Here is a 12,374-nt window from a genome sequence, read left to right as displayed (position 1 = left end):
TTCAGACAAAGAAGTGTTGCAGAAAAAACCCCACACCTAAACCAGATGAGACTGGTGAAAGTCAGTGTGGTGTTGAAGGCTGAGTAAGAGTTAAAAACATATAGCCAGCATTTAAATTCTATGCACCTGTGACAGAAGCAGGGAACATATAACGAGAGGCTTCAGGTTTTTGTGAGTCCCCAGGCATACACATATTATTACATGCTGAAAAAAATTAGCAAGCTATGAACCTAGAAAGAGCATTTCTCTGGCAATGGCAGCATGGGCTAAATTCTAAAAGGAACTCTATAATCTTCAGTGGAGACACAGAGTGAGCCAAAGGAGAAGAAAAATTATATCTGAGAATGGCAGTGAATGTAGGTGGAACTAAGAAAATCTAGCACACTCTTTTAGTATTGCTTCCCAATGGAGAAAAATCATGATCATCTTGGGATATGATGTTTTGTTTCAGGTCTTTAAAGAGCAGAATACAGGAAATAAAGGAAAATCTTCACTAACCCCAGGACTGGAAGATTTAGAATAACTCATAGTGTATTGAACGTTAGCTCCTCTGCTGCTTATGGAACTGCAGAAGAGTTTAATGCATTCACTTGTTTAACGAAACTGGAGATTAAAGTTTAATGTATTCTTTTGTCATGCATACAATTAAACCAAAAATTTGTAGCTGATTGTGAACTGTTTACTGATGAGACTAATAATTACCTGCCATATCCATTTGAGACAGGCCAGCAACTACATAGTCTGTCTTCTCGCTAGATACGCAAGAATAATTTACAGTCGGAAAGGATGTCTTAGGAAGCATGATTCCCTTGGAGAAAGTTGGCAGTGGATAGAGAGGCAGAGGTTTAAAAAAGCATTAGACATTTCAGATATGTAAACTTTCCTTGTGAGGGCAGTTTACATTGCCTGATATGTCCTTTTATAAAATATTAGCTTCCTTGGCCAGAGGCCCAATTCTCTGGTCACATTCACAGACAACTCTCATATGAGAACAGACTCAGACACAGAGGATGAGAATCAGTTCTTGATGTGTGTACCTTGGATGATACAAAGAGGAATAATAAAACAAATACAACCTCATTCTATGAAATAAATATCACTGCCAGCTTATTGCAGATACTTGTGGACAAGATGCTCAGCAGATGTGCAAGTGTATAGTGTTACTGACTTCAGTAGCACAAACACAACTTATCCTGTGCAGAGCAAAGCCTTGAAACTTCATGGTTAGCAAGCTTAACTTCTGCAGAGGTTTGCATGAATAATGCTCAGATTGCTGAGCTTTTCCAGGGAGCAAAACATGGGCTTAACTAAATATTTTTAAATTAAATGAATGATTGCCCTCCAAAAATAGGCACCTTTCACAGAGTAAAAATTTGCCTCTTGTTTCAGCTAAAAGAAAACCTCACAACTCCAAAACTTCTCTCCCATAGCCCTCCATGAGGCTGACAAAGGCCATATTCCTGTATATCTGGATATATACCTGGCCTGATGTCATAACTTCTGTTTTCTGTTGCTGAGGAATTTTTTTTGGCATGTGAAGCGGTTGCCAGCAAGCACACATGGCATCCCTGCCCCATAGGAAGAGCTTTGTGCAGAGCTGTGCTGCCCCATCCTCAGATGGCCCCGAGCCTGCAGTGATGTGGGCTAACTGCCCTGGCAGTGCTTACCACGTTTTCATGAAGGTGGGCGCTGGGCAGCCACAGGGACTCACCACAGGTGAGCAGACCAAGGAGCAGCTCAGCCTGAGAGACTCTCCTAAGGGAACCCTAGGGAGTGCTGAGGGTCCTGCCCTCACCAGCTGTGGGACCTGGCAGTGCAATCTGGCACCAACAGTCGGGGAATTTATGCCTTGGAAGAGTAAAAGTGCACTGATGCAATTTCAACCATCCAGGGCAGGACACAAAGCCATTTTTGTGAATTGTTAAAAGACTCACGTGGATTAAAGTCTGCAGCTTTTGACAGTACCTGGCTGCTCAGTGCACCTCCTCGCTATGTCACACATGATCCCACAAACTGTAGAGCAGTCCTGGCAGCAGAGCTGCTCCATGTCTAGGAGCACCTAGGCAGGCCAGATGTTTGAGATTTACAGCCTACAATAGCAAAGACATGAGGCCAGCTGACTGCAGGCAACAACACCTCAGCATCACAGACCAGATTCGGGTTTTGTTTTCAGAAGACGTTCAGGTGCTTGTGGCAGTTTTCTTTTGGCTCTTGAAGACAAAAGCTTCTTCCCAAAGGATTGGTTGATCAAGCTGAATTACCTGCTTTGGGCTTCATCCTTAAGATGACCTTCATAGCTTGCTGAAGCAAAAGGGACAATTTTTTCCTTTGGAAAATGTGTATCTACATTACAAATATATTTTTCCTGCAATATTGAAGCCCATTGCATAAATTACACTTTGCAATCCTTTGCCAGAGGTTCAGGGGTAGACTAATTTTAACAAGCCATCATCATCATCCTCCTCCTCCCATCTCTTCCTTACGGGCTGCACTAATTTTTAGGGGATAAATTCACCACAGCAGTCAGGGTTCTATTTTCTAGCTTAAAAAAAAAAAAAAAATCCAACACAGAATTATATAATTACATAATGCAGAAACACTTTCAACTCATTGCTATGCTGAAGAAGCAAATAAAAAGCTCAAGTTTAATGTCCTCAGAGTTCTTGCTTTGGAAAATTGCTTAGTACAGAAAGTAGTGATGCAAGAAAAGCCCCTTTGGGCTTTAAGGCATGACGCAGAAGCCATGAGATATTGCTCCCTCTGCAAACTGACATGGGCTGCACCTTCCCTTTATGGTGGTGCAGGTGAGACAGGCAGTGGGTTAAGGATCACTCCAGAGAGCAGAGCTAACCGTGGAAACCACAGCAAAGCGGGACTCCATCAAAAACCCTGGGTTTAATGAACCATGCAGCAGCACCTTGAGGCTCTAATTTCATTCCAATGAATGCTTGTAATTGGGAATTAAAACCACCAGCAAAGCTAAAACCATGAAAGAAGGAAGAGATTTACACTCACCTGCATGGGGAGTTTTGAATGCTTCATTCCTTCAAGACAGACTCTTAACTCACCCAGCAGGAACTGTGGTTTGCCAGGATGCTTTAGCCATATAGATTTTCCACATAAACGCCCACTACACATAATTTGTACTCCATGAGCTGTATGTGTCACCACAGGTGGGATCTGCAGACAAAAAAGCAAAGGTGAACCCATATTTAAGTAGTTTTTATTCACTTCTGCTTTTAACATGACCTTGGAGAGCATACTTATTCTTTTTCCATATTATACATATTCATGCACACCTATGGGTTGGATTTCTTTTTTTTTTTTTTTTTAAATTCTGAAGTTTGTATTGTTATTTTTCTTATAAGGTCTATAAAAAAGATTTCAGGAAGCTGCTACTTTCTGAAGTTCTTCCTAAGATCACAAAAAACCTCCCAGAGTCAGCTTCCTCTTTCTTTTTCACTCTTATCTTTGAGAAAATGGAAAAAAAAAAAAAAAATCAACAGGTAAGATGACTTAAAGTCTCTGAGTTTTTGAACTAAACTGTTTGCTCTTTCTGGCTTTGGAGGCTTGGGGAGCTGCAATTTGAAGTACTAGCTCCCATTTTATTCCAAAGTGTTTTACCAGAAACTGTGGTCAGATCAATGCTGCTTTTCATGGGAAATTTCATTATAGGTTAGCACAAGAAATGCAGGTCATCCGGGGAGCAATGCTGTACAGAACCAAAGCATGAGACTGTCAAACTCTAAATATCATAAGGCTCTGTCAGAGGAGAGGGGACACAGGCTCATTGTGCCCTGAGCTAGAAGGAAATATTCTTACTCTGTACAGAATACTATTTCTAAATATTTTGATAAGCACCATAAAAGCAATCTGATTTAATGCTTTTCTTCACTTGCCATTCTGTGAAATACACCTTCAGGCTTTCACCCTAACTGGACATTTTCCTTTTGAAATAATCTGGATTTTCCAGCAGACATATAGTTTGCTTCTCCATGAGCTCTAAGAAGGCCAGCTCATCTCTTTCTCCTTGACAGAGGTGGTAGGATGATGGACTTAGCATTCCAGCTAGGAAGATGCTCTCCAGAGCAGCTGGAGACCCCACTGCATGTAATTTGAAAAGGCAAATAAGGAGCTTTTCTTAATACATGTCTTTGAGAAAAACAGACCTTTAATTCCTAAGGTCACACAGTGAACACCAGCAATATGTCATTTAAAAGCATATTTTAAAGGAACAGATGAAAAAATGCAGAGCCAACAGGTATAGAAATCTGTAACTGTAAACCAGCTACATCAGTAAAATGTTGAATTCCCATAACTGGGAGAAGGGGAGCTTTCTACCAAAACTAAAACCAAGTTCTTTGTGGCAGCATCTGGGAAAAACATGACACTGCAAGGAATCACAGTTCCCATATCCTCATCATGGCTGAGCAGCCACCCAAACAATGGGGCATCACACACCTAATTCCACAAGGAAAAAGCCCACAGAGTAGAGGTATACAGTAACCACTAAAGGGCAGAGTGGGAAAGAGCACTGTTAATGCTCTGACAAGACAAAATTGGCAGTTGTTACAACCCCAGTTATTTAGGCCTTTATGAACCAGGAGACTTGAGTTTGACCTCAGATCTCCCATGGCAGCAACATAGGGACCAGAGCACTAGCAGGGCTGACCACCTTGACATGACTGGCCTGAAGAAGGAATTTCCCTGTCTCAAGTTTCAAATCAGTGAATGTCCAGGATTGTTCAGGTCAGGAAGATGTTTTTTCCCCTCCTTAATTTCAATTTCAATATAAGGTAAGTGCAGCAGCTTCCAGCCTGGAGACACTTTGAGTGTATTACATGTAAAGGTCTGTCTAGGACAACAGAATAATTGAACACCGGGATAAGAAAACAGAATGGGCAACCTGATCAGCTACAGATGTCAAAAAGGGGAGAAGGGTTACTGACCTATTTTTAAAATTTTTTTTGTGAGAATGTGAGCAGGCACAACCCACAAAGAAGTCTGGTCTGCTTTCTGAAGAGAGTAATAAAATCCCATGATCAAGTGTCATACAGCATTTCCTTATTTACAGAGAAATTGAGGCAGAGGTACACATGATGTCATTGCTGATGCCAACAATAAGTCTTTCAGGTTCTCTGTAGGTAATAGTGAGAGTTAGGTGCACCTCCTAAGGGTTAGCCAGTTTATCTAAATTACACTCCTGCTATAAATCCCTTTCTCAATGAAGCAAGCATCTCTGTCTCCATTAATAATGCTTGACTTAGGAGTGTAATCAGTGCCAGAAGTTTGATGCTGTTAGTACTACCAGGTTGTCTTTTCTCTTTGTAGTATCAGAGCTGTAGAGCAGGCTGTTCTCTGATCTTTTCTAATGGTTTCTGTCTGCTTTCAACAAAAGAAAAGCACAGGTTGCATCTAGCTTGTGATTAGATATCAAAACACTGGTACCAGATACGCATACTGTAAACAGTAGTTTTAAAAATAAAGACAAGCTAAATGCTAATAAGCATGATAAAGTCTTCTTCACGGGGGCCTACTGGCAGAAAACAGAGGGGTGTGCAAGCACAGGGCACTGATGGTAGAAACCAGCAAGGCAGCAAGTAATTTTCAAGCCTAAAATAAAGATAAAAGCCAAGTGGAAACATACTCCACAAAAATTCTCCTTCAAGCTGCCTTCCTCTTAAGGAAAAGTGGAGGTATTATCCTGACAAATGTTATAGTGAAAAGTTCTGTAGTATTTTTATTGTTAAGGTTTCCTGTGTCAGAAAAACAGCTAATTTTTTTCTCCTAGTTTGGTTTACCTAACATAAAAAGATTTAAATATAGGAGAAGAAAAAGGGAAAAGAAATGAATAAGAAAGGGGTTTAAGCTCTAGAAACATTTTTTTTCTGCAGTGAACTCAGAGTGACCGAAGTTCGTAACATAAGTTGAGCATGCAATATTTTCCACTGCTTACAGTTCCCTTCTGAACTTCCATTTTGTGGGAATACGCTTGGATCACTGCTGACCTGTCTTTGGAAAAGGCTCACTGTGTATTTTGGCTTGGCTTCCTTCCATTTCTACTCCTCTAAGTCTGTTCCCCATTTCAACATCTCTTATTGCCACATTGCCAAACACGTTACACAATCCCAGAGAAGCAATTTATAGGAATATTAGTAATTCAGCTGTGACAAAACAAGCACTTTTCCCTTTTAACAGATCATTCTCTCCTGGGAATCATCGTGATGTAGCTGTTTACTCCCTTGTTTACAGCATTGCACTGGATGTGGTATTTAAACAGACAAACGACCCAAAGCAGTTATAAACCTGTGAAAGCCAGTGCTCAGCAGCAGCTTTCAAAGCAAAACCTGGCTGGAAATATCCTTTGAAGACTTTTTCAACAGAGCCTGGAAAAGTCTCACAGATGAGTGTGTAACCTTCCTATAGCAAATCAAATCAAACCAAATGTGCATAAGAGAGATTCTGATTTGATGTCTGTAGCCTGAGGTAGCACCATCCAGATGAGTCTCCTCAGCAGTCTGGGAATGCAATCCATTGCCAAGTACAGGGCACTCTTAAAATGCCAGCAGATATAAGGGTACGAAACTGCGTAACTTAGCCCAGGACTGGAATTGCCCATAAATTATAAAAAGCTTAAAAAGCAGTCTTGATAAAAGTACTGAAATTCACAACTGTTGCCTGAACTTGTAAGCTCTGTTTACTAGAACACTGAATCCCATGAGATACTTCAACAAGCCATCAGTTTGCTAGGTCAAAGACCTTAGTTTTCAGTATCTTATTGGAAAATCACATCAAGTTAAATGTCAGCCTCTCTGGAAAAAGATGGCCCCCTTTATGTGAAATTAAAATCTGAGCCACATCAAGACCTTTTCAGCCATCTCTCTCACAAAACAAAAGCTTCTGATTCATAACATGAAGTATGTTTTGATGACCCTCAGTTGCTCTTTTTAACCTGTTTCAAATATTACCACTCCTGCAGAAGAACTTGTCAGATGGACTATCTACCTGCCAGAGTTTACAGTCTGACACATTAACATGAAATAAAATTACTGACTTTGAATTTATGCATTGCTTACAAGCTGCAGCTCAACAGTCACATTTATTTCTGCTTAAGGTATTTCGGCACTGATAAAGACCTCCGTAAAAAAATTGGTGGTGTGAATTAAGGGCAGTAATTGCTCAAACCATCTCCATAAATTCAACCTTCAAGTCAACCCAAAGAAAGCCCTGTAGCTACACTCTGCTCTACCATGATCATATTCATTCTCAATCATGCAGTTTGTATAACCTGACACCAAACTTCAGTGGACAACTGCAGTCAAGAGATACTCCAACTCTCACAGGAATGAGGAGGAAGTCTGGCAAGACCCTGTGAGTCAAGAAGCATAGCCAGGAGCAGGGCAGTGAGCTACTGAGGCTGATGGATTTCTGACACCTACATGGTGGTAAAGCTGGTCTACTAAAAGCAGCATGCCCACCCTCAGCTGTGACCACAGAAGGAGATGGTCTCACAGACACAAAATGACATTTTCCTATGTAAGGCTACCCAAGCAATCCAACACAGTTTTCACTTGGTTCGGCATCAGATTTTATGCTTTCCTGAGCCAGATCTCTGCACTCTGACAAACATTGACACCACATGTCACCACAGTGAGGACTTCATCAGAACGACTTACACAGACGCAGGCAAAAATAAATATCCCTGTCACTGGTGCCATATAGTTACCAACAACATCCTCAGCCTGGGAACATGCATACAGAATAACACCCACACACCTATGCCTGGAGTGACAGATAGAATTCTCACCATGTGTCATTTCTTCTTGAAATCCTTGAGATATCACTCATGTCTTTTCTGGCTTCAACTAGTGCCTACATCTCTAGGAAAATACCATTAACATCACTGCATGGGCAGTGGGACATTTAGCAAATGGGTGGCACGCAGTCAGCATGCAGTGACTGTCCAGCCACTTAACTGGACATCTCACCCATCACCTCCTCATCTGAGAGCATGTTATCCCTGGTTATGTAGTTACTGCATGCATTTTGGTTGGGGATCAGCAGGAATGTGTGTGTTGGGACAGTGCTTGGCGCGATGGGCCCTTAAAAGCTCAAGGGATCAAGTCCAGCCTAGAGCAGAGAAAGCAGTTTGTTACTGCACTACTGGAGCCATACACTTCAGCTTGTTCCGCCTCGGAGATACAAGTTTCTCTTTACTTCACTCTTTCAGAAGTGAAGCATCAAAAACCCCTATTTTTTTAACAATTTTATCAGTAAAACTGAGGAGAAATGATGAAGCACAGGGCAGAGATGGGAGTGAGGGGCAGAAGGAAGCAGGAATGTCATAAACTGCTCCCCACAAGGCAGCCGAATTGTGTAATACACCCCCAGCTTCTAAATGTCAGCACAAATGAGTAGGTTTTCTCCTGCCTCTGTGAGTTTTCCATCTTTCCAGGGCAGAACTGAAGGCTATGTAGGCAGTAACAAGGGAATGAGTAGGCAAACCAAGTGACAGATATTTGTAAAAAAAAAAAAAAAAAAAAAAAAAAGGACAGAATATTCCCATATCCTCTTCAAGGATTTTTGTTGCCATAGAATCACAAAAATAGTAATAGGCTATAAAAGCACTGCAAACCAATAACTTTCACTGTCCAAACGGGAGGAGGGGTAAACAGGAGAAAAACACAAGACTAAGGCCAGATCCACAAGCTATTGGGAGCTTTTGGGACAGAAGAAAATAGGTTTGAGCCCTCCTGCGTGAACTTTCTGGGAAATAATAAAGTTAATGAAAAACTGTCATGTCCAAACGCAATACTGAGATTTACTGATGGCTGTGCCAGCACAGAATGATCTGTCAATTTGCTGGCTAACCCTAGTAACAAATACTTGGACTTTCTCTAGCAAGGACATTTTAACCACATTCAGGATGAAATACAGTACATTCAAACATAACAGGACCTTATTAGAGGTGTCATTGAGAAACAGGAATGATTTTTGGTTTCACCTTTGCTAAAGGGTGATGGTATAGCAAGGGTGTTTGCAGCATTTTGTTCTACTCCAAGACACTTCCTGCATAATTAGTGCTCTTGCACTGTAAAACTATTCAATTTATACCTTCCCTAGTGAGCAGTGCCATGTAACCACAGCATTCAAGTAGCAAATAATTATTTGATTGCCCGTGCTTATATTTTCCATATTCAGCAGAGCAGATATTTTATTTCCATTAAATTTTCCAACCATTCTTCATTCATTCATGACAGACCTAAAAGAGGACAGTTAACTCATGCATTTCCTGAGGCCACCTCATTGCAAAGCTCATTGAGCTAGATTCTTGAGAAACTTTCTCTGTTACTCTGAAAAGTGAGAGAGAAAAAGTATCAAATGAACAATTCTATTTATTGTACCATCTATAAATTTGTGATAATAATAATGCAATTCTGTCCCCAAATCATCAGCTGTGCTTCCTGAGATGACTGACTTCAGAGTGAATACTCCTACTCAATGGCTTCTTTTCTTCCAAATAAATTAATAGCTTTTAGGTATTGTTGTCTTTCTCCAAGATCTCAATATCCTTAAGCAGTGACTAAAGACAAGAAGATTGCTGTTTTTCAAAGAAGCCAATCCAGTGAGAGTTCACCCCTCTACTCCTTTAAGTGCCTTAATAGAAGAAAGACAGAAGGCTCCCCTGAAATATATGGATAATACAAACCCACAATAGCAGGCACCGGCCCTCGTGGTCCCAGGGACTGAATGCACCTGTTCACTTCTGCAGACCTCTGATCTCAGGTAAGTGAGGATCACTGACTTCACTCTGCCATTAAATCTCTGCCCTACCATGTTTACACCAGCACTGTCCAACAAAAATATTGAAGAATTGTGATAAAACGTAAGTATTTTCACTTGGGTTTGTACTTATTTGTGGCCTTTGTGACAACCTAATTTAATATGGATTTTAAGTTCCTCTGAGAAATTAAAAAATTACCTAAACATTAAAATTACCCACACTCAAAAAAATAACCCAGATCCAAAAAACTATCCAAAGATCGCAAACCAAAAACAGAACAACAAACCAGAGAGGACAGGATGGGCTTGCTGTCATTTATGCCTATGAATATTTGGTGGACATAGGGTCAGTTCCTAACTGATTGCTCTGCACATTGTCTACTTACAGCAAAGAAAGGGAATCAGACAACACCAGAGAGCATTTGGTTAACAATTTTTCCCAAGAACCTCTTCTGTTGGCTAGTCCAAGCAACAACTATATGAAAAAAACCCCACATTAGTTTCTTGATAACATCTTATCGACAGCTTAGCAGTATACATCTTCCTTCAGCATTTGGATTCTATGATACCTTCACTGTTTGAAAGAAATTATGGTAACTATACAAACCCATGCAAGACAGAATTTTAATTGGAAGTGGATTAATAATTTCCATCTTTGTTTTGTAGTAAGTCAGAAATTGGAGAGTTTTGTGTCAACCCACAAAGGCATCATAAACTGAAGAATTGGAGGGTCAGGAATCAGAAATGGAGAGAAATGTATTTCAAAATACACTGTCTGAAGTTAAGAGCTGATACCAAGGTTAACACTGTGAGGATTATGAAGCTCAAATTGCAGAAATGCAAAAAAAAGAGCCATTGTTTCTATCTACCACCCCACTTTTGTAAAATCTGTATAATCGGGGAGTATTTCTCTCAACTGGGTTAACAAGAGCTCCAAATAAGGTCTAAAATATATTCTTCAATTTTCTTCACTTCTGGTTGAAGAGCTCACTTTCACACCAAGCTAAAACACAAGTAGCTCAAGAGATCACAAGAGGATGGATAGACTGAAGGTTTTTAGAGAAATGCAGCATTCAAAAAAGGTGAAAGGTATTAGTAGATAAGAAATAGCATTAATATCCTGTACTGCTTGTATTACTTGCAGTCTCACAGGTTTGCAGAATGGAAAATTGGGACACTGCTGATTGAAGCTTAATTCACTTCCAGATTGAAGTTATTGTTTTTATCACCTGTATCTCAGGGGAGCTGTTGAATCAAATAGGCACCTCTCTCACAAGGAAAAAAGGCACACTAGTATAGCTGTATAAGAACAGTTACACTAGGCCAGATTGCTGCATCCTCAGGCTCATTATTCTTTCTTGCCCAGAGACCAGTAAGAGATGCTGAAGTCAGACTATCAAAACAGGCTAAGCACACAGTGGGGTTTTTCCAGAATGCACTCCCAGCAACCAACAGCTTCAGGAATTCCCAAAGGAGAAGCGTATGCTCATGTGTCCTAAATGCCCTGGTTGCTTTTGAACTTGGGTAGAGTTTTGGTTCCCACAATGCCCTGTGGCAAAGGCTGCCAGAGCTTAGCTAGAAAATTCCCCTGCCTATTCTGAACTTTTCAACCTGTTTTTTCATTTGGCAGCACGTAAATAGCAGTGGAGAAAAAGGTGAATTACTTTTCCCTGTCTACCTTCTCTGCTACTCTTTATTTCATAGCTCTGTCATAGTCTTTCCTCCTAGTAATTTCTTTTTCAGGATGAAGACCTGTGACCTATTAAGTCATACCTTGGAAAGAAGCCACTCTGTATCTCTGATCACTGGTGCCTTCCTTTTTTTATCCTTTCTCTTTACTCATCCCTTTTAGGAATGGAGGATTCAAGAGGCGTGCACACCATTGACTCTTACAGCAGCACCACTATTTCTCCCGTTTTTCTGCTCTGTTCCATCCTTAACACTACCTAATACACTTTTTTTCCTCTTTGATCCTCAGTGAGCACTCAACAGTCATTTTGACAGAGCTATCCAAAATTACTCTACGGTCTTCTGTGATTGCCAATAGCTACCTCACAGCCTATCACTGTATTTGTGAAATTGGGGCTGTTCTCCAAAGTGCACTACTTTGCTTTTATCAACAGCAAGTGTCAGATGGCACTTAATTCACCTAGTTATGAAATGTGATCTTTTCACACCATTTTGTGGCAAGCTCTGTTTCTTCTCTGAAACTTCCTTTCATCATTACCTATCCCCCTTTCTCAGGCTACTCATGAATAACCTGGACAGCACTGGCTGTACCACTGATGTCCAGAAGACTGCAGTGTTCTCTTTTCCTGCAAAAACTCATTGTCTGTACCTACAGCTCAAGTGAGATCCAGTGTATAAAGAAAAACATCATGTAATTTTGTGTATTGCATAGCTTATATAGTGCCAACAAGCGCATTTCCCTTAAATCCCAGGCCTTGTCTGAAAGCTTTGTGCAGATGTCTTGGATATCATGGAGCATCCCCGGTGCACAAAGTGCTTATTTTTAGGCCACAGAATCTGACACTTTGTTTCCTGTTTCTTAATGAATTGCAGACTCATATGAGAACAATCACATTGTTTAG

At 40.6% G+C, this 12,374-nt stretch overlaps 1 protein-coding gene across 3 annotated transcripts in view; it reads right to left on the bottom strand.

Moving 5' to 3' along the window:
• Window positions 1-12,374, bottom strand: part of DPH3 (diphthamide biosynthesis 3) — a 154,197-nt gene that overhangs the window by 65,398 nt on the left and 76,425 nt on the right. For all 3 annotated transcript variants that reach the window (XR_005704004.2, XR_005704000.2, XM_040085944.2), the window contains exon 3: window positions 3,016-3,180. Coding sequence is in view for 1 of the 3 variants with exons in the window: in XM_040085944.2 (XP_039941878.1) it covers window positions 3,016-3,180 (165 nt within the window). In the remaining 2 variants the exon portion in view is untranslated. The remainder of the gene's footprint in view (window positions 1-3,015; window positions 3,181-12,374) is intronic.

The sequence above is a fragment of the Hirundo rustica genome, chromosome 1, assembly GCF_015227805.2.
Source record: "Hirundo rustica isolate bHirRus1 chromosome 1, bHirRus1.pri.v3, whole genome shotgun sequence".
NCBI classification, from domain to species: Eukaryota; Metazoa; Chordata; class Aves; order Passeriformes; family Hirundinidae; genus Hirundo; species Hirundo rustica.
This window is presented reverse-complemented; position numbering and strand designations above follow the sequence as displayed.